Below are 22857 nucleotides of genomic sequence, written 5' to 3'. Positions count from 1 at the left end.
TTCACTTAATTCTGCACACTGGTGCAATCATTTTTTACAATATGTGAAGGGTGTATGTTCAAGCTTATACAAGTTGCTCTTTAATTGATACCACTTAAACTGTCTGTTGTCATTTCATTGGTCACTCTCTGTGTTCAAGTGAAAACTAAATTCAAAAGAAATTGACATAAATTCTCTACGAGGTGAAAAGACTTGCTCAGAAATGTAATCATGACTTCCTGTAATACTGTAGTTTGTTTCTGATCTACAGGTGAACCCTGTCTACATTTCTAAACATCTGACTGGACGTGAGCTGATCACATGGCTGCAGGTGCTCTACCCAGACCCCGCCCCCGAGTTGCTGTTATTGGCTGTCTTTGGGCGAGCAGTGCAGGAACCATTCCGTCCAGTGGGGAGGAAGGGGCTGGACTCCGAGGTGATGACGATGCTCGGGATTCGACCAATCGTGCCCCTCCTAACGTGTCCCTCTACAATATCCGTCTGTCAAACAGAAAACATACAGTCATCATTTTATTTTAATGATTATTTTGCTTTTAACTTTTTAAGATTTTTATGAAAATCCATCATTCATGTTGTGTTTTTTATCTGGATTGGACCAAAGTACACAGCAGGGGCTGATTGGAATGCCATTGGTTTTGCAGGTATTAAGTCACAAATCAAAGTATTGGACAAATTAAAATGTTGACCTGATGATGTTGTTGGTTTCATCCTGTAAGTGTCGCATTGAGCCTGATGTTTTAGGTAAATACATCTCTCTGCACTAATATTATTAACTCAATTACCAGAATTTTATTATACTAATGTCAGAGCAGTATCAAATACAAGTTCAGCAACATTTTGGGGTTTATATACTCTAATATCTGATATCTAGAATCACAATGACATCGCCAAAATCAAAAGTATAACATGAAATAAATACTTTACTATATCTTGTTTATTTGAAATGGAAACAAGTAAAACAAAGATTTGATAATTCATTGTGTTTGTGCTGATGAATAAATCTGACAGTACTCACATTTGGGATGCTGCCGCGTTCCCCGACTCCTGTCATGGAGATATCAGTGTCAAAGGACGTCTGAAAGAAAAAACAAACACATGTAAACCTGTGAGGGGATTATTACATTATCATACTGACTAACCAGCATCCTGCAGCGGCAGCCATGAAGTCCTCCTCAACATTAATATTAGATAAGATAATTAGATCATTATATACACCTAAATTAGATTTTAATGAAATGCATCAGCATCAGAGAGGCAGACAGAAAACCATCACACTCATCTCTAATCAATTACCCAGAATTTTAATACAGCTTTAAAAAAAATACAGATTTCAGTCAATGATTAACATCAAAAGGAAAAGAGAGATTTTCTGATCCGAGATGAAAAGCACATCAAGCAGATTAAAGAGCACAAAAAACACAGTGCAACAGATTATCATGAACACCGGTGTTATGAAAGAAGATGTTTTTCTTTCACCGCACACAAACCGCCTCAACTGACCCTCGAAATAACCCCGAATCCCTGCGACTCCCCCTCAGGTGACCCCCTAACATCCCCCTCCTCCGCTGAGAGTAACATAATAATAATAATCTACATTAAGAACCTTTTTAAAAGGTCTAAACCTCCTGCTGTTTTATCCGACTCCGGCTGTTGTCAAGCGGCCTGAAGGTCGACCACATTTCAAGCCATATTTGAAGAGCTGAACAATCCTTAAAGCGCCAACAATCAAATCGAAGGAGTCGAAGAGGCGTACTTTTTCGAAGATGCCCGAGTCGTGGCTCTTCATCTTGGACTTGAAGCTGGAGGAGGGTTTGAATTCTGGGAGCTCGGCGGTGTCTCTGCTGATGTCACAGGACACCTGGCGGCTGGCTGGTCTGGAGCCCATACTGGAGAGCTCAGCCTCAGTGTCCGTCAGAACCTTTCAGAAGAAAACACACACTTTGACACACACAATCTGTGTTACATCGCTACATATGACGTCACGGTTCCGTTTCCCAGCTCACCGATTCGCTGTCGGAGACGGAGGAGTGGCGGGACTTGCGGGTGCTCTGCCGCATCAGCTGGCTGCTGATGTCGGAGGTCTGGCTGGTCACGGTGGAGCGTCGCGTCGACATGAAGCTGCTGCTGGTCGAGTGGATGTCGCGAGGACGAACGCAGAGCAGAATGCCGAGACACGGGATGTACTTAGCTAACGCTATCCTGCACAGAGAGAGATCATAATACCATTAGACAAGGTGGCCGATCGCACGGGTCCCCCAGCTAGATAGAGGGCCCCTGATAAAGGGCCCCAAGTAAAACCTAGGGTTTCCACCAGCGTATTGCAAGCACGGTGACCCAAAAAGCCGAAGTTGACTCTTCATGGTCAACGCACTACTTTTCCTTCACCATGATGTTGATGTTACATGACATTGATAAATAACTACAGTTATATAAGCTGTTTTATTTTCATCCTGCAGCTTTCAAATCTCTTCGTATGTGTCTGTGTGTGACTAATTCTCTCCAGTCGAGTTAACATTCAGGTTAATCGAGCAGCGGTTAGTTCAGATGAGGTGTCGGAGCTCTTACAGTGCCGGCGGAGCATTCTCTGATTGAATCAATTCACTGAGCCGCAGCCATGTTAGCTGCAGTCAAATTCAAAAGAAATCACCAGTCATTGGTTAAAGAAACTGGAAGCTTGGCATCAAGATGTGAGCAGATTCAAATAAAAACAGTAAGGTAGCAAATAACAAGATTGAACTAACCGGCAACGTGTTGCTTTAGCAAAGTTCTTCTTCAAACTATTTCAAAATATAAATACAAGGTTAGTGTAGTGTTAGCACTAATGTAAAATCAGCTGAACATACTGAAAAACTAATTCAAAATCCAACTTCCAACAGTAGTCTTCCCTGTCATGCAGCCCTGTGGGGACATCGACTAAAGTTTGAATCTTCTTCTTTTGGGACCGAAACTATTTTGAATGTAAATAATTCATTCAGTGTCTGAATTTTACTCTTTTTAAAAATCTCTGTTAAAATAGTCAGTATTGAAGGAAAGAAGAAAAACATCAAGAGCGTTGTAGATATTGTTCAACCGTGTGTGTGTGTGTGTGTACCTGTATTTTGGGTGTGTGATGGCGTAGATGATGGGGTTGTGGATGGCGGAGGCCTTGGCGATGATGGCGGGCACAGAGTTCATGTAGGGAGTCAACATGTCTGCGTACCTGTAGCAGAGAAACAAAGTAATAACAGTGAGGAAACAGAAGAAACTTTGCTCATGGACACTTCAGCAGCAAATAGGGCAACGGGGGTCTAATTCTCATCCAATAAATGAGCGATTCTCAACCGGTGGGACACAGACTTGGACAACGCAACATTCTGAGTGGATTTTGAGAACATGTGGGTCAACTTCTAGACTCGTTTTTTTTTTTTTTATTGCAAATACAATTTCCTGCTGCAGAGTGAGTGAGAGGTTTTCTGCTGCTGGTGATTTTGTACCCGGCGAAGGCGGTGAGAGCGACGGCGGAGTATGGCGACCAGGAGACGACGTAGAGCAGGATGACGATCAGAGCGATCTTCGCCATCTTCCACTCGTTCTGCAGCCGGTGGAATTTCTTCGACGAGTCTCGACTGCTGCCGTGACTGTGAATGCTGCCGTTAACCTTCCCCACAGCCCTGAAACACACACAAACTTGTATATCTATACCTGTGTGTACAATGTGTTGACCCACATTCTTTTAATGAAGGTTTATCCTGAACTAAGGCTCTTTTTCAGACATTTTAAGTTGCACAGATCCAAAAGGCTGTGTTTGCTTGTTACACGACAATAAGAAACTGTTCACTTCATTTCTTACCTCAGTTTTACCTTTTTAATGTATCAACAAACTATAGACCTACCTAGAGTATAGACCTACATAATCTGCTTTACAACAGGGAGGGTGGAACACAGATTACATGAAACTCATTATTTATGTTCTTTTATGTTCCAAAAAGAAGAAAAAAACATGTGTGGGAACATAAGATGCAGAAGAAAAATCAATTACAACTAAGTTACTCCTTTTATAAATACAGGAAAAATCAATTACAAAAAAGACACACAGGAACGGACAAAAACGTAAATAAAACACACAAAAAACACCAAACACACAGACCGGTTGGTGGTGCGGATGGCGCGGAAGATGAAGAAGTAGCAGTAGATGATGATGAAGAGCGGCAGGAAGAAGACGAAGATGAAGAGCAGCATGGTGTACGCTCGCACCGATGGGGTAAAGGTCATGTAGTCCCACGAGCAGGAAGTCAGCAGGCCCTCAGGGACATAGGCACCTGAGGGGCGAGAGACGTGGAGACAGACAGAGAGTTTTAATATCCCATCATGCTCTTTGAGGCGGGGGCCAGCGGCGAGTCCGGGACCCCACTGAAATGCAGCATCCATTCACCTTATGTTTTGTCAAATAATAGACACTCAGCTGTTTGTCACAGCAATATGTTCCCCTTATTTCAGGAGTTTCCTCAAACATGTGAAACAGCGCCCCCTCTGTGTTCTGCTAGATGTCAGCCAGTGTTGGTGGTCAAACACGGTATTGCACCCTCACAGAAGTCTACTGAAAAGGAAGAAAGTTGGTATCCTTTGTATCTGTGCTTTATGAGCATTGTGTCTTTCAGATGTAAATATTTATCTGTTGTCCAATTGTATTTGATAATATGTCGTTAATATGTATAACACCAATAGAGCCACATTGTCCTACATCTTCTTTTTATAGATGACCTGTCTCACTCTGCTGCTGCTAAAATGAGCTCCGAGTTTCATTTAACTGACCCCCCTAAAACAACAGCTGGCCCCCGTCTGGCTCCAGTCTGGTCCCTGTGAACTGTCACCGCTATCAGGGGTTTTCTGTTTGGACAAGATTTATAGGAGATTTTCTGTTTCCATATATTATAATTTACATTCAAGTGTGTGTGAGAGAGAGAATGAAAACCAGGTGAGAGGAAGAAGAAAAACACACCACATGTAGAGTGTGTGTGTGTGTGTGCGTGTGTGTGAAGTTGAACTGATAATAAATGGGATTTGAAGGGTAAATGAGCAATAAGTTTGATAAGATAGAAAAAGCTTTGAGGCAGAACAGAGCGGATTTATGTGCAGCAGATAACAACAGAGCAGCAGATTAAATCCCAGAAAAGTAGAAATACACTTCGGTCGGGATGGCTCATGGTGTGTGTGTGTGTGTGTGTGTGTGTGTGTGTGTACTCACTCCAGCCAAAGAACGGCGGCAGGCTCCAGCCCAGAGAGTAGAACCAGGCCCCCAGGAGGATGAGGAGGGCCCGTTTTCGCGTCAACACACCGATGGAGGTCAGGGGTCGCGTGATGACGAAGTAGCGGTCGACAGCGATCACCGTCAGCGTGATCATGGAGCAGATCCCGAAGAGAGCGCCGCAGAACGCGTACAGCTCACAGCCTATAGACGGGCAGATGAAGAATATTGTCATTTTCATTTAATAATGATACTGATAATAATTTGTATCAACATCTGTCTGTCTGTCTGTCTGTCTGTCTGTCTGTCTGTCTATCTATCTATTTATTCTGGATGGACATTGAGGAAAATCAAGGCAACAAAAGCACAGCTTTGTACTTTGTCTGAAATTATAACATTATGGCTGTGGGATCTTTAGAAACTTCTCTGCGATACTGAATACATTTCTATTGTTGAACCTCATTCTGTATGAACAGTTTTGGGAACCTCAGAGCTAACGTTAAACTTCAGGAAGACACAACAACCTCCTCTCTTAGAGCTTAATCAGTTAAAGTGTGGCTTAATGAACTGATCTATTCTCTGCAGCTTGACAGAGTTAATTCTTGGTAAAGGAAAGCCTCTGATTAACTTCCATTCAATAAAACATCCCGAGGAAAATATAACCAAAACCATCTGCATGAAGAGATACCAGAAGAGACAAGAGAATTGTTTTCCTTTTGTGAAATGGGTGAACTGACCCTTGAAACCGAAACACACAGGAAGGAAATTATTTAATGTGAAATAAAATATTTGGCAGGGCTTGCAAGTGTTAACTCAGGTTATATTAATAAAAAGCTGCAAGTCAACACCTCCCTCATACTAAAATGACCTCGGAGCGTCTCTCTCTAGGGAGACTGAGGAGCATCGACTGTTTTCTCTGAGCTTAAGTTCACTAATTCACAATGAAAACAGATGTGAAAGAGTGACGGTGGAGGGAGATGAGACAAGGACCGGATCGACTCATCTTTACGTTCTGCAGCAAGAACACACCAAAGAAATGTGTGAGAAACTGCTTTAAGTTTCAAGACTGCGAGTTTATGTTTACTGGAAATGTGTGTGTGTGTGTGTGTGTGTGTGTGTGTGTGTGTGTGTGTGTGTGTGAGTGTGTGTGTGAGTGTGCAGTGGGGTACCTTTCTCTCCAAAGATCCACCTCTTGTGCATGCTGGTGGTGAAGAAGATGGGTGCCTGGGTGACGCACATCAGTAAGTCTGTGATTGCCAAGTTAATGATGAACATGTTGGCCGGCGTCCGCAGGCTGCGACTCCTGCAACACACACACACACACACACACACACACACCCACACACACACACACAGGTAGTGTAGTCCATTAATTAAATTAGACGAGTGACAGCTAATTAATTGGTGACTATTTTGATGAAGTAATTTTTCATACAGATTTGCTGCTTTTAATAATGTTAATAATTGAAATGTACAAATAATAGTGTTGAGGTTCGGACTGTTGGTTGGACAAAATAAACATTGTGAAGGTTTCCCCTTGGGCTCTGGGTAATTGTGACGGCATTTCTCACTATTTTCACCATTTTTGCAAACCAAATCGATAAATGGAGAAAATAATCAGCAGATTAATCCATACTGAAAATAATAATTAGTTAATAATTCAAAATGAGCTCCACCTCAAACACCTACAACAGTCAAATCCTGCTTTGACATTAATGCGTGAGTAATAATAATCTAATGATATTATATCTATATATCACAGGGGACATATTTATACTTTTAATACTTTTAACTAAAATTTCCTGATTATACCGACATACTTTTAGTGAAGTAACATTTTCAATGGAGGACTTTTACTTGAAACAAAGTCTTTCTACAGTGTGGTATTCACTTCCTCCACCACTGCTCATCTGCACATGTTTTTCAACTCCAACACAAGCTGTGAAGTGTCTTGTAAAGCTGCAGAGGTTTTCATAATCAAGTCTCCTCCCGCTGTGATCAGCAGGAAGTTGCTGTTAACTGGCTGAATGAGTCATGTGTTCTCATGAAGTCTGTTTTAGAGGACGAGGAAGAGCCTGCGTGGAAAAATCACTTGGTGCTGCTTCAGTTCTATAATTAACATGTAATCACTGAAGCACACATCACAGACATAAAGGACTGATTTTAATGAGAGATCAATATATGTGGGCAGAAGTCATCTTAAGTGCTTAAGCTTCTTCAAAAGACTCCAGAGAACTCTGTGTGCCGTAGAGAGACATTTTCTGTGACACACATTGAAGATAAAAGATGCGAGTGTGTGGTCGATACAAGGCAGCCATGACACATTTAGAAGACGTACTGCCGATTTAACCTCAGTCTGAAAACCTCTGCAGCTTTAGAAGACAGCCCATCACAGCAGTGTTTCTTCCACAGGTGAAGCTTTAAGGGGACAAACAGGAACACTGTCCAATTAGTTCCACCTCAAACACCATTTTCCCTTAAATATGTTGTGGCTTATTTTATTTCAACACCAAGGAGGAATAAGTCATTTTGTACAGACTGACTCTCAGCCTCTCAAAGAGCAAAACAACATTGTAACAACATATTGTGGGATTGAAGAAAAAATGGAAGAATTATCACTTTACATCATGTGCTGATGTATTTTCAGTACGTTTACAAATGTCTTTAGAGTATATAAGAATAAAACACTGAATGGTCATGGTCCCAAAACACAAGTTTATAAACTGGATTTGAACTGGCAAGTGTGATTTCATATTTCCTGGACAACATTAGAATTATTTTTTAAACACTGTTTAACCTTAAAATTACTTTTAAACAATAATTAACTGCATTATCAAACAGATTTTTGCAAACTGCATGAACATTGCATTTAGTATTCCTATTAGAATTGACAGCATGTCTGTTAGTCTGTTGCAGTACGGTTAGTAAAAAGCAGTGTTTTCCGTTGTCTCCTGAGGATCAGCGCGACCATATTTGGGCACAGGAAGACATCTTACTTGCTGAAAGCGTATATGACCAGCAAGTTGCCGATCATACCGGTGATGCCGATGACGAGGATAACGGAGCCGATGGTGTAGTGGGCGTGGTCGGGCACGTCCACTGTGGGGTAGGGGTGCGGGGCCTCGGGTATCATCGCCACCTGGAGGAACCAAACAGGAAAATGATAAACATGACGATGCTGCAGGCTGATAACATTTAAACAGATCACATTCATGGTGGATAACGTTCTGTTTCTGACGTTTAATCTTTGGTTGCGAAAGACAACTTTTCAGAGTTGTAAAATTCACTCTCAGGTTTTGTCGACACTTATATGGATATTTTTGAAAATGGAATTTTTTCCCTCCATTTAAAAAAAAACAACAACAACTGTCCACACAACCCTTGTTTTACAAATAATAACGCAAAAACACGTTGCTGTGTTGTGTAGTCGGACCCCCGATTGCCACCGGGGATTTGGCACACTCGTCCAACTGTTACAAAACTCTCAAAGAAGAACATTCGGCCACTATGTCAACGATACAGCAAATACCAGAGAAGAAGAACGTTCTGAGCAGCGTGTATTGAGCTTATTCTCCTTTGGCGGTAACTTGAACACACAAACAATAGCAGCTTATTCCTTAGTTAGTTATACTTTTTTGACACCTAATTCATCACTTCTTATTTATATAGCATCAAATAATTCAAATAAATGTAAAAATACAAGAATTCACTTGATTTTGTTAAATATTTTTACTAAGAAGTCAAAATGAAACTAAGCTCAATGTCAGAGTGTTTTTGGGCTTCCTGCGTTTTCAGCACGTAGCCATGGTTGCAGAAAGATGGTTCAGAAGGTGCGATTAAACTGGTGCCAAACCACTAAAACAGTTTAACACACACACACACACACACACACACACACACACACACACACACACACACACACACACACACCATCCAGCCAATCAGACTTGAGTACACTCGAGCACGATGTTGATGCTGCAGTGACCCATGAAACCAGAAGTCACATCCAGTGTGTTTGGGTTTAAATGTGCATTAAGTCGTTTTGGTATTTTTTCGCTCACAGAACAAACAGTCAGTATTAAAGAAAGAAGGGGAAGAAGAAGCTGTGAAGGACGCGGAGACAGTGATGGAGTCAGACTTATTGTGACAGCAGACGGCTGATGCAGCAGGAAACAAACAAACAAACACGTCAAGGACACACATGCATCTGACCGCCTGCAGCCTCAAAGTCACAATCAGCAGTTGAACTGAACGAACTCACACAAAACTCAGCGTGAATTATTGGAGCTACAATCATTTGTTTCTGTCAGGTCCCCTCTGCTTTCCTGAGATGTAAGGCGATTCTCAGCTCATTGTTTTTCTGTCTGGCTCACAACTTAGCTGTTGTGGTGAACATAGTGGATCAACTAGCAGCTAAAGAGACAGATATTTCACCCATGGGTTGGAAGTGAAGTCTCCTCCTCTGGGATGTGGGGTTACTTCAGCCTCTACTTCTGTAGGAGGATTATTGAAATGTGCAGCAAGTGGACAGGACAAAACATCAAGGCAAAACAATCCATTCAGAATACTCCTCCAGTCTGTGGCTTTCTTCATTATCAAAATGTGTTTCCATCTCGTCAGCAGCGAGTGTTTCCTGCTGCAAGGGCACCAATCTGTCACCGCATTATCCCCGGCACGTCGAGAGCAGCGTGGCTTGTCACAAAGGATTCAGCGCCTCAGCTTGGCCCACCTTTGACTCAGGGAGGATCAGTCTGATCTCTGAAACATCCTCGCATCCCTGATGCTTCCTCCATGGGTCTCCTCCTCCCTCTGCTCCTCATTTACTAAATGTTATACAGAGCTAAGGGGTCTGTTAAACCGCTCGCAGTATTTTTGTTGGTTTTAAAACAGGCTTCCTTACATTTTCCGGCCTCTGACGTCATATTCAAGCCTTGGAAATTTGCAACTATTTTGTAAACGACTAATCAATTTTGCAAGCAAAAATGAAAAAAAAATGTTTAAACTGGCCTCTGTGACCTATACATCAGCTGCAGTTCAGTTCATCTTGTGTTGCTACAGCTCTAACAACTTAACTACCTTTAAATAATGTGTGAGTCAGGAGAGACTCGTGCCGACGTTATCAACAGGAGATAGAGAATCTTCTCTGAACTGGAATATAAGTGGATCAGTGTTGGCAGGCTTACAGCAAGCAGGAATCCATTTCTACTGCGATTATGTAACACAATCACACGTGTACCTTTTCTATATGCGGCTTACTCTCAATGTAATTACAGTCTGTCTGAATCACTCTATGTAATTAAAGTTCCATCACTCCTTATCTGCTCTGTAAGTCTTTTTTCTCATTCCAGTCAATCTCATGATGTTTCTCCAGCGACCGCTGAAGACTGATGAAGTCATCTGCAAGTCACAAAATCATCTGAAACCGAAGCTGCGTTTGTCAAAGTCCGAGTCTGGACAGGAGAAGATGTTTAAAAGGGCCAGCTGAGGGAGGACAACAGAGCCTATTAGACTAGGGATTAAAAAGGAGGTCTAGTAGGTCTTCAAAATCTTCATTTCAGTATATATCTTGCAGCCAAATCAAATTGTTTGCAGGATATTCAATTTGTTTCTTTATAATGTATGTAATACAGGGCTTGTATAAAGGCAATAAAGTAGTCCATGAATATGAGATAACAGATAATTACAGTCCCTCCTCGTCAGTGTGGAGGTTGGTTTATGACGTTCTGCTGATTACACCAACAGTCTATGGGCATATCTGTGGGTTGTCTTTTTGATTCTTCACAGTTCGTTTTGTTCGTACGTCCTCTGGCGTTTCTGAGATTAATGCAGCGCACAGCGCATCGAGTATAAACGCTTTCATACGTACACAGAGCTTGCGTGCCGTCTGCGGAGGCTCGCACTACGGTGCCAAGCACGAGTATAGACAAAGATTTAGAACTATGCTATTTGTAACAAGGCAGAACAGCCAATGTGGCTACTTTCACCGTATACATGCTGTCAACTAATTTTGGATATTAGTACAACTGAATTACAAAAAAAAGCCCAAAATGTCACATTTTCCTTCTTCTCCTTCACTGACATGTAGGCACAACAAATAATATTGTGTCTGTACTAAGATTGCAGCTACCTTTACAAGTACTACCAATACTTGTACACCAGTACTTTAAATGCTACCTCCACTCCTAGTGCCTCTATCACTATTGTAAATTTCACTTTTAATAACATTACTGTTATTGGGTTGATGTATCAGTTTAACTATCAAAGTGGTCATGAGAATCTTTTGTGTCTGCGGTGGTTTGTCTGTCTGTCTGTTTGTGTATGTGTGTGTTTGTTTGTTAGTGTGTGTGTGTGTGTGTCTGTCTGTCTGTTTGTGTGTGTGTCTGTTTGTCTGTTTGTTAGCGTGCGTGTTTGTCTGTTTTTTTGTTAGTGTGTCTGTTTGTTTGAAATTGTGTGTATTTGTTTGTCTGTTTGTTTGTTAGTGTGGCTGCTGGTCTGAGCAGCTCTGCTGTGACGTCAGGTCAACAACCATCACCAGAGATAAACAGACTGAGGCGACAAGAGCATGATGGGAAGAATCAGAACGAGGCAGCGTGCCGTGTCAATTCCACTTCCCATCAGCCCTCGGTGTGATGCTGGTTCTCGCAGACAGGAACTGTACTGCGGAGCAGGAGAAACGCTTTAGTATGTATAAGAGCAGAGGAAGTCTCTAAAGATGAGATACAGTACTAACACATTGTACCAGACAGTAGAGTACATGCAGTACTACGAGTACTACTACTACTATAGTTGCTGCAACCAAATCCCAACTGCTGCCAATGAAGACACATATGGATAGCTGTTGGCTCGCTGCTTAACTGTTATTGTTGTAACTAAACAGTTAAAGTGCAAAAGCTTTTCTTCTTCTGGTGTTTGTGTCTGTCACCGCCTCCTTCTGGACTGGAGGAAGGAAAACCCTGGTTTGCATGTTGCCCAGAAAACAAAGACAGATTTGTGATCTAAGATTTGTGGCCGAGTATAAAATGATTGCACTGCCGATATGCTCATGCCAAAGTTGCTTTCTGCTCCTAATGAATGCTTATCCTTCTGTGGTATTTTTGTTATTGTTGATATAACTACTTTTTAATGGTCTTCACCACCAGTTTACCTCCAGTTCACCCCCAGTTTAGGATTTTAAAAAAAATAAAGCTCGATTAAAAGCCAAACTAAAAAGGTGAAATTCAATAAATAATTAGAAAGATAAATAAATAAACATTGATTAAAAGCCAGACTAAAAAGGTAGGTCCTCTGCTCTCCAGAGACGTGGACCATAGTAGTAAAAGGATGCTTCTCCATTGGTTATTGTTGACTTTAGGAATAATTAAAAGGCCATTACCAGAAGACCCGAGGGTTCTAGAGGCTTCATAGGATAAAGCAAATCTGATAAATAGACAGGACAAAGACCATTAAGAGCTTTATAATCCAATAAAAGCACCCTGAAATCAATTATTGAAGCAAACAAGTACCCAAAGCAGAGATTGGTATAATATGTTTTTTTTCTTTCTAGTCAGCAAACATGCAGCTGAGTTTTGCAGTACTTGTAATCGAGAAATATTCTTAATAGAGCATTGCAATCGTCAATCCTGCAGGCAATAAATACGTACATTAGTGTCTCTGTATTGGCTTGAGATAAAACGGTCGCAAGACGGTAACATGCATTCTTGGTTATGTATCTAATGTGAGGTTTGAAACTAGGATCTACATCAAAGATGACCCACATTAAGTTTGTCTCTCTGAGCTTCAGTATCAATTAGCAGGACTTTGGCTTTGTCCTGCATGAGCTGTAGAAACTTCTCAGCCATCCATACTTAATATCTAAAATGCAGTTAAAAAGGACATCTATTGGCCCTGGGTCATCAGGAGACACAGCAGTGTAAAGCTGGGTGGCATCAGCATAGCTTTGGGAATTTATGCCATGCCTCCTGATGACATGTCCAGGTGGCAGCACTGAAAGGTTTTAAAGTGTAGGACCAAAAGTTGAACCTTAAAGAACACCACATGTAATTACCACTTACCATCAGTTTATCGCCAGTTTAGCTCCAGTTCACCATCAGTTAGAGGCCTCAAGGTCAGAACGTCAAGTGGTCCTCACAAAGATAGAACACACACACACACACACACGCACACACACTCTGGCAAAGTACCATGTACCACTTGTACACCTGCATGGCACAAACACACACAAACGTTCCACCTGAACACACACACAGTTGATGTATTACAACAGGATCAGACAAAGTCAAACTGTGAAGAAAATCTGTGGAGACAATTCAAATCACAGGCTCGATAGGGCTTAAAACGCAAGTGTGTGTGTGTGTGTGTGCGTGTGTGTATGTGTGGGTTTAACCTTTAAGAACATTTTTACAAACTGAGGATATTCAGTAAGTGTTAACAAGATGCATCTCTCTTCTTGTTGCATTTGGCTGAATAAAAAAGGATTCACGGAAATCTGAACAACAGTTGTGTAATAGATTCAAGGATTTATTATTTTCATTACAATACAGGATTACACATAGTGGTAGTTGTAGCCCCCCTTTACACAGAATATGAAGAAACAACAGATATTCTAAATATCTAAATATTGATATCTATCTATCTATATACAGTATATATATATATATATATATATATATACTGTATATATATATATATATATATCAGTGACAGCTGGACTCAACATTGTTACTGATATTTTATTGACAAAAACTGAATGAACTGGGTGAAACATAAGCAATAAATTGCTAGAAATGAGATAATCACTAGCTGCAGCTGTGGCTTAAAGATAACGAGGCTAAAACAACTGTTGTGAACAACATCAATTTAAAAAAGAGAGAGCGAGGAAAGAGCGTGTGTGTCCTCTTTTCATCAGTCAGCCCTGAAAGCTTCCCACGCCATAGCTGACTGAAATGCTGAAACACAGGCCAACCATACGCATTATATATGTACGTGTGTGTGAGTTCACCGTCTCTTATACAACAGGCACTGTAACAGAACAAAATCAGGTCAGGGTTTGATCCTCTCACATATCAATAACTCCACCAACACTGAGTGGAATAAATCTCCTGAAGTCCTTTACTGTTACTTTAATAAAACAAGAACACATTTGTATTACTTTTACACAACAAGCCTGAGGAGATAGTATTAGTCGAGCTAAGGTTATCTGTGTTTTAAATATACATATATATATTTTTACTTTCAGTGCAAAATAAGTGAATCCAGTTTAAATATCTGACCAGTTAAATGCGACTCCAATTTCCTAAAGACGTAGTGTGTCACAAAACAAAAACATATTTTCTTGCTCTTGCGGTATTCAACACCACTAAAATAAGCTGAACGGAGTTTAGTTTCTGCTCACAATATTGAACAAGTTTGTAAAGTTTGTTTTCATACACGACTGACAAAAATCCTGATTGTGTTTTTGGACCAGTGACCTGAAATGAAAAGGTATAAATGTCCGATGAAAAGGACAGGACCAGATCTCGTACAGAGACAGAAGACTTTATTTACACACGGCTTCACCTTCAGACGGACTGATGTGGAGCTCTGCATTCTGAGACTCACTGAGCCACGGAAGTACTTTGAATTCCCATCATCTACATCGTCAAAGACGATTACAAGTCTGTAGTTGTGCTGTAACACTCATTCATTACACAGCAGGGAACCAAACAGCTGGATGGATGAAACATGGAGAGACAGACAGCTTTTCTTTTCTTAAATCCTCAACACTAATCTCTGAATTAAATTCCGCATTTCTCATTTTTAACTGCCACTCAATCAGGTCTGTTGGGCTTTGTAGCTTTGTGAACAGGCTTCCACATTGATTTGAAATGTAGCTTTCTATCCCTCTTCAATAACTCTCTATTGAATGACATGATAACAAAATGTCAGGTAACAGCTCAGTGCAGAGAAAATATATTGAAGCTCAGAGAGATAACGTGACTGAGAAGCACTGTTCCCAACAGGGTCAAACCTTTGTTCACAGCTTCCTATGTTCCCTAGACTTATATATATATATATATTTTAAAAGTTCTTAGAAGGCTGATATCAAGTTTGACAAAATTAACAAAACAGGTAGTTTTTTAATGTGCCACATCCTAACTTTGGGTTATTCTTCAAACTTCATTCATAACGTGCTTTTACCCACTTAGAACTATGACTTTATCATAGAGTTAAAATGATGGTTTGAAAGCGGTGTAAGTCGCAGTAAGTTGTTCTAAAACATCGTATTGTTCCAGAGCTCCGTCCTCTCAAAGTTGTTCTGTTGCTCGTCTTCTGTTTTGGGTCGTTCCAGCCTTGTATTGAGTTTTGAGAATGTGTTCCTCTTCCTATCATTGCGGTTCAAATTGCAAAAAAAAACGAAGGTAGATGGACGTTTCAAATCCGAATAGTAAAACTCCATTCAGCTGATTGGTCCGTGCTCTGGCTTGCCAGACACAAACAAATGTTTGTGTTATTTGTGATCCACCGAGTCCCGAGGAATCCAGCTAGTGTGCAAGGTGAACTAATGGTGGGGAAACATACGGTGCTGAGAATCACTGTGAAATCACAGGTTTGCATTTAGCTGGATTATGAGCTGGCCTTTTCAACCTGACCCATCTGTGAACTTCATTCCTCAGAGAAGAGTCAACAGATCATGGACTTTATTATAATTACAGCAGCTTCTATGACACCAGGATCCTTTGGTGCTTGGTAGATACAAATTTGAAGGCCAGCAGGAGGGATTATTTACAGATTATAGTACAGATTCTGACTCTTTCCCACGTCCTCTATGGACTGGTGGCTCCGAGGTCCAAACAAACCACAGGCTCAGGACATTTTCTGCCTCGTTATTTAACATTTAAAGAATTGACATGTTTATAAAACATCCACAGGTCTGATTTTCGTCTACAAAATACATCTTAGAACCAACAGCTTCTCTGTTATGTTGAAATTCAACAGCTCAGATTTTTAGAAAACAACCGAATACAAATCATCCTGTTAACCAAAACGTATTGTTTGACGTCTCACGTTCATTTTCTGGTGACAGAACTCTGCAATGAAATGCTTTTTATCAGCCAGCTCTCTAATTTTGGATGTCAAAGTGTTCTAAAATGTGTTTGCGTGGGCTGGCTTTCCATAACTGCATTACCACATGACATGAGCACAAAGTTAAATAAAATAATAAATGAATGATCCGCTTTATTTGTAGGAAATTGATCTTAGAAAACCAGACCGATGGCCGCCTAGAAGGAAAAACATCAACCTCAAAGCTTATTTGGATAAAGATCAACAGGAACGCAACGTTTATGTTTTTTGGACAAAAGCCTCCAGTTCTTGATGTTTATAAGCTGATAAAAAAAACGTATTATTACATCTGATTTCAGTTAGATAATCAGAAGAAGTATTCAGATCCAAAATTCTTCTTAAGAAATGTACGGAGGTTTTATCAGCGTCACACTTTGGAAGTATCAGCAGTTAAAGTAAAGACGTATTCTAAATGTATGTAGTAAAAGTATCTAAATGTCATTGAGTGGAAGCTTAAAGTATAGCAGAAATACTCATACTGTAGTACAGTACTTGAATGAATGTACTTTCCTCCACTTTAAATAATACAGTGTCGGGGTTGCATTCCAGTCCTTTGAACCTGCCTCAGTAATCCTGAGTTTTGGTCCAAAAAGAGTTAAACATGGGACGCTTCGACTCTATAAATCCAGCCCTCAGCTTCACCTCCAGGCGATTATCTACACATATGAAACAGACTTTGACATATCTCATTATGGCCTCAAATCCCTGCTGTGTGTGTGTGTGTTAGTGTGCGTGGGGGTGATATAATATATATTAGCTGCACATATTTCCTGCTATCAATGGATCTTTTTATCCTTGCTGTCTGTTTTCATTCCCTTCATGCCTCCTTTGATTTGTTCAGAGATGACATCCTGAGCGCTGTGCATCTTCTTCAGCCTCCAAACTAAATGACAAAATATGTTGTTTATCATTTCTTTTTTCAAAATGACCAAGGGTGGAATGTACATTTATTTAAGGTACTTGTCCTTGAGTCTTTTCTTTTCGTGCTACCTTCTTTCTTTACTTCACCACAATATTTTACTTTTTACTGCGCTAGCAGGTAAATTATCAAGCGGTCACTACTGAAGTTAACTCAGTTCAACTAAAGCTTTGCTCAAGATTACCGAGACACTGATTGGTCTTTATGTTTCAGTCTGGCTGAGGAGACTTTGACCATCACAGCCTTCTGGACACTGTCAACTGAAAAGACTGCAGAATAACACCCGCAAACACAGGCAGATACATGCAGATACTGCATCCACACAGCTATGCAAAGTATGCACACGTGTGACACGCTCATTATGTCTTCAGTTATCAGTTTTGACAACAGGAAGTTATTTTGTCCTTCCCGGTCTGGGACTCGGCGTCGGCGTCTGTCCACAGTTCAGGTTCAGCTTCAGTTCAACTTAAACTTTAGAAGATGAAATTCCTTCTCCTTCATGAAATCACTCATAGAAACTTCTGTTTAGACTATTCCATTGTACTAGAGCAGAATAAAGACACTACCGAGTGAAATGTAACTCCTTAAATGAAGGAACAGATGTTTTTTTTCACTGTTTCTTAAGGAAATTTAAGAAGATTCCTGTGCCAAACTATTGATAACTTTTCACAGAGAATATAAAGCATCCTTTCTACCTCTATCTTGGTAACAGTTTTCAAACCTCAATGTTTTTACTGTTGATCTTTACTTCACTCATATCAGTTTAGTTCCCTTCGCTTCATGGCATTACGTCTGAAGTCACGTGACTTAAAGTCAAAATTCTGTATTGACGTATAAACTGTATTTTAAGTTTTAATTTTGCGGCACAACAAATAGTAACAGTAGCAGTATTGGTTGAAGTAGTGCTTAGAGTAAGTAGAAACTTTTGTGTCACATCACATTTGGGAAATTTACATCAAGCGTTATCAGCCGTGTAACGCTGGCAGAGCCTCTCCGAGCGGGTGCCATGTAAAATAAAAACATTCACCAAAATACCAAATGATTGTGTGAGGTGAGGCCAGACGGCTGCCGGCAGACGCACATCACGAGAGAGAGAGAGAGAGAGAGAGTCATGATACTAAACGTCTGCAGAGGGTTTAAAGAAACCTGTTCACGGATCAGCGGATCAGCACCAGAGCTCACAAATATGAGCTCAATAATTTCAGGGGACGTCTGGGATCCCCAACACAATTCCTCCTTTCACCCAGAAGGTGTATGAGTAATTGATGCAGTGCTACAACAGGAAGTAATTATTGTTCTATTATTGTGGGCACGTCAGGACCGTTATCGTTGCCAACCAATATCTTGTTGAATAATAATCTCCTAGTCTGAAGATCCTTCGGAGTAGGGCCCCACACACTCACATAAACATACACATACAACACTTTACTGTGTGTCTTAAGTAGATTTCCCACAGTGATAGGAGAGCATTTCCTTGAACAACACGCACACACAAAAGCTTTGCAGCAACAGTAACGAAAGGAGACGGAAACCTCAGACTAATATCTCTTGAGCTGAGCAAAGACAACCAAGACTATCTGAAAACACGAAAACAGGTTTGAACCAGCTGAGTAAATATCAACACTGCCAGCTGAATATCAACACGGCCTCACTGTCGTAGAGTAGCTACCATCCAGGTCCCCGAGCTCCAACCACAAGCTACTCCTCTATTGTTTGTTTTTGTGAATGACATCATGTTAATCGCCCCCGCGTCAGCCTCTATGACAGCTGTAATGGAACAATCAATACAAGTGAGCCGATAATGTGTATCCATCAAGATTTATCTTCCAATAAAAGTGACTGGATTGAGTCGTGGAATGTAAAGTAAAAGTATGCATTAGTGACTTTGTACCACTGATTATTATATGTATATTAATTAGTATATTAATGGTGTGTAATTTCAAAAACCGATTGTCCCAAAGCGTCAGTGGAAAGTTGTCATGAGAGGGAACCACAGCTGGCAGCTAGAACAGCTTTACAAAGACAACCCGTGCACCAATGTGGAATCAATACAACATTTGCAGATGCAGAAGAATGTTCTGAATATAGACGTCAATATGTGTTTGTTCATCAACGAGCAGCAGTTGGAAAATGCGCAATCAATTCACGGACACACAACACGATCCTCGGGAAGCGCGTTATCAGTCCTCCACCCGATCACCTGCAGGTGTGTACAGTAACCTCCCCGCCGGAGGAGAATATAAAGTCGACCCTTCAGCTGTGCAGCGTGACGTCTGTGCAGCTCCGAGGTGTCGGTGAAGCAGAGCGATAAGGAGAAACATTTCTGCACTGCATCCCTTAATCTGTGTGTGTGTGTGTGTGTGTGTGGGTTTTCTGATACCACACAGCATCAGCAGCCTCTGTGGTGATCACACCAGGCTGATGTACCATCAGAAATAATCTAAAACATTTTTTTTTTCTTGTGCAGCCAAGTGTTATGTGTTTACATGAAGCCCAGGCGGCGCAAACAGTGTGTCTGATGAAGCAAACGAAGCCCTCGGTGGAGGAAAGTTGCATTCATGCATTTCATGCTGATGCGTTCAAGAGACACGTCGTGCAGTCAGCACATCCCTCTGTAACTCTCTCTCTCTCTCTCTCTCTCTCTCTCTCTCTCTCCATCTCCCATCCTCTCTGTCAAAGTAGCTCAGATGGAACAACACAACATTGCAAATGCAGATAAACTGAAATGGGTCTGCAGAAGTGGAGGATTTCAGCACATGCACACAGTAAAACAGTTTTTATTTATCAAATATCATCATAGGCTGAACTAATACATATAATCATATATCAAACTGTCAAAACAAAATGGAATCTGATTTACAACAAACATTTATTTGTAGTGTTTTCAATGTGATGACTCCTCAAAGTGATTTCGCTCATTCAAGTTCTATTTCATCTTATAAATAAGTAGCTATGACCTGATGATATTGTCAATAATATATGTCATCGAAGCTGCATTTTGAACATCTTTGAAAATAACCTTGCTATGTGTCAGAGAGCGCAACGAACTCTGTGGGGAAGATGTGTCTTTAATATTGATTTGCTTACTATCAATTGCAGGCACTCTATAGAGTATGTAATCAGATTGTTTTCCGATTAATATGACTGATTACTCAATTCGGCACTATTAAAATTACCAGTGAAGATTTTTTTCTTTCTTTTTCCTTGTTGTTTATGAATGCAGTATTAATGAATTAAGGGATTCAGGCAAACCAACTCTCAAAAGAGACACATTCATTAAATGATTCACTGCTTGATGAATTAAATGCATGCATGAAATAAACACTTCTCCCGGTGCCTTTTGAGTTGTAGGCTATATTGCATACTTCATTGACATTATTTTGCCAACAAGCCTGCAAATATTAAATAACCAGTGGTTTATGGAGTTGGGTTACGACTGAGCCGTTTCCAGACCTGTGGCACCGCAACACAGAAAAACACCGAGAAGTTACTGACCGTTGGGGCGGCCGAGGCGGGAAGCTGGAGCTCCACGAGTCGGTACGCATCCACTGCCGAGCCGTTGCCTCTCACCGCGGATGCTGCAGACAGCGCCAGGGTCTCCGTGTTGCGCGCCGTGCAGTTCGGCTCGCGGTCGCCGCACCAGATGATGCTCTGCCGCGTGGGCAGCAGCAGCTCGCTCTTCCTGCCGTTCATCCTCCTACGCCTCCTCTTCCTCACCCCTCCTCTGTCTGAGGGAGGAGAGAGAGAGATGACTGACAGGTGACCAGATGTGCAGCAGGTGGAATTAAAAGGACAACTATAGTGACTACGGAAAGTGGTTCTTGCATAACAAAAACATCTAACTCCAATACAAGTATTTCATGATACAATAGACTTTAGACTCTCTACAGCAGGGGTGTCAAACTCAAGGCCGAATCCGGCCCGCCACGTCATTTTATGTGGCCCGCGAATCCGCCAGCAAAAATAAATAAAATAAATAAATACATTTTTTAAGTTAGACTTCATAATAAAAATATCCCCATAATCGAAATTATGAGATAGAAAGTCATAATTTGAGATATTTGAGTATTTGAGATACTTAAACAACAGTCATAGAAGCAGCTCTTTGGCTGGTTACTGTACATTAGACATGGAAATGTATTGTGAGTACATTGAAGACTACTTTAAACGTGGCTTTAAAACACATGAATTACTTCACGTGGGATTGTGCAAACGCACAGCTTTGAACAAAGTTATTGTAATAACTTGTGTTTGATGATATTTGTAATATGTGATATTTGTTATTTTCTTTAAAAGTTTGATCTTTGATAGAGTAATGTGGGTTTGGTAACCTTAATTAAAAATAATTTAAGTTATAATAACAGAAATGTGCTTAAATATATTTTTACACTTGAATAAACAATAATCAAATGCAGAGACAGTTATTTACCAATATGTTAGGAGTAGTTACATTTACAACCGGCCCTTTGAGGGCAACCATGATGCTGATGTGGCCCAGAGTGAAAATGAGTTTGACACCCCTGCTCTACAGGGTAAATGTACACATCTGTGCTTTGTCATGCAATTACACACTGGAAATGTAGTTTGTAGTTCCCAATAGATACAAACATGCCACAGAAGAGAAATCAATACAGGAAACAACAGGCCTTGTTTTTTATTTTTTATTTCACTCAGTCTGCTCCTCCGTCTCCAGACACTCCCCACCATGCATTACTCTCCAGACCTGAAATTCTCCATCTGTCCACCAGATGACCTGAGACTTTCCCACCTGTCTCAGTCACCTGACTCTCTCATCCACCTGCTCACCTTGATTTATTACCTCAGTAAACATTGTAAATATGAGTTTATGGTCTTAATCGATAGTTTCAAGTCTTTTTCAATACAGCATGATGTTCATTTAGTAAATGATGGTCCCATTCTGAGTAAAACAGACGTATGCTTTAGGACGTGGCTAAAGACTACAAGTTTGAAAAGTAAAACAATCTGGAGGTGTGGAGTTATAAAGAAGTGAGCTAACCAGACCTCTGTATCCCGCTGCTCGTCTCTTCTGCTGGCTAGCTCCAGGCTACATTAGCTGCTGCTAGCATAACAAACCTTAACCCCAAACTCAACTGACAGCAGGTCGGGTTGCATTGTTTGGTGGATAAGATCTACCTGCTCATGAATGTTTCATGGGTAATGGCTTCATGGATATGCAACCGTCACTAGAATAATACATCTGCCACCAAGACTGCAGGACTGGATTCACTTTCACTTCAAACAACATTAAATGCATTTGCATTATGTCCGACATTTCACACCCAATTTAGAAATGAAAATGATCTAAAAACAATAAACGAGTATAGCACATGTTTACAATTAGAGTGAGCCGGCCGGAGGGAAAAATGCTTTTGTTTCATATTAAAAATAAAAAGGTGCTGTGAAATCAATCCTGAGAGGCTTCAGAGTGCTTCACCCCTCAAAATAAGGAAAAAATAATGAAGGCGACAAACATGAAAGCAGTTTATACAGCTGCTGTGATTGATAACTTATCATCAACAACGCAGTTATGTGAAAACATTTAAATGTATAAACACTTAATTCAATCTATAGCTCTACATTAAAAGTGTGTGCA

At 40.7% G+C, this 22857-nt stretch overlaps 1 protein-coding gene across 1 annotated transcript; it reads right to left on the bottom strand.

The window, feature by feature from the left end:
• Positions 1 to 315: 315 nt before the first annotated feature.
• LOC142934571 (melanopsin-A-like) lies at positions 316 to 20936 on the bottom strand. The gene is made up of 11 exons (XM_076078982.1): positions 20739 to 20936; positions 8221 to 8363; positions 6394 to 6527; positions 5225 to 5428; positions 4127 to 4298; positions 3474 to 3650; positions 3092 to 3199; positions 2004 to 2199; positions 1754 to 1918; positions 1016 to 1075; positions 316 to 480 (listed from the first exon to the last, which is right to left on the bottom strand). Exons 1-11 carry the CDS (start codon positions 20934 to 20936, stop codon positions 316 to 318), a joined length of 1722 nt encoding a protein of 573 aa, XP_075935097.1.
• Positions 20937 to 22857: the final 1921 nt, after the last annotated feature.

Source organism: Anarhichas minor, unplaced genomic scaffold, assembly GCF_050575085.1.
Source record: "Anarhichas minor isolate MPS153535 unplaced genomic scaffold, ASM5057508v1 ptg000069l, whole genome shotgun sequence".
NCBI lineage: Eukaryota > Metazoa > Chordata > Actinopteri > Perciformes > Anarhichadidae > Anarhichas > Anarhichas minor.
This window is presented reverse-complemented; position numbering and strand designations above follow the sequence as displayed.

Excerpts from the sequence above, each read along its gene's own strand:
- LOC142934571 (XM_076078982.1), bottom strand. The coding sequence starts at position 20,936 with ATGAACGGCAGGAAGAGCGAGCTGCTGCTGCCCACGCGGCAGAGCATC. Across the intron at positions 3,200-3,473 it reads GCTCTCACCGCCTTCGCCGG|GTACGCAGACATGTTGACTC; the intron begins GTACAAAATCAC and ends TCTCTGCTACAG. Across the intron at positions 1,919-2,003 it reads CCGTCTCCGACAGCGAATCG|GTTCTGACGGACACTGAGGC; the intron begins GTGAGCTGGGAA and ends TTCTTCTGAAAG.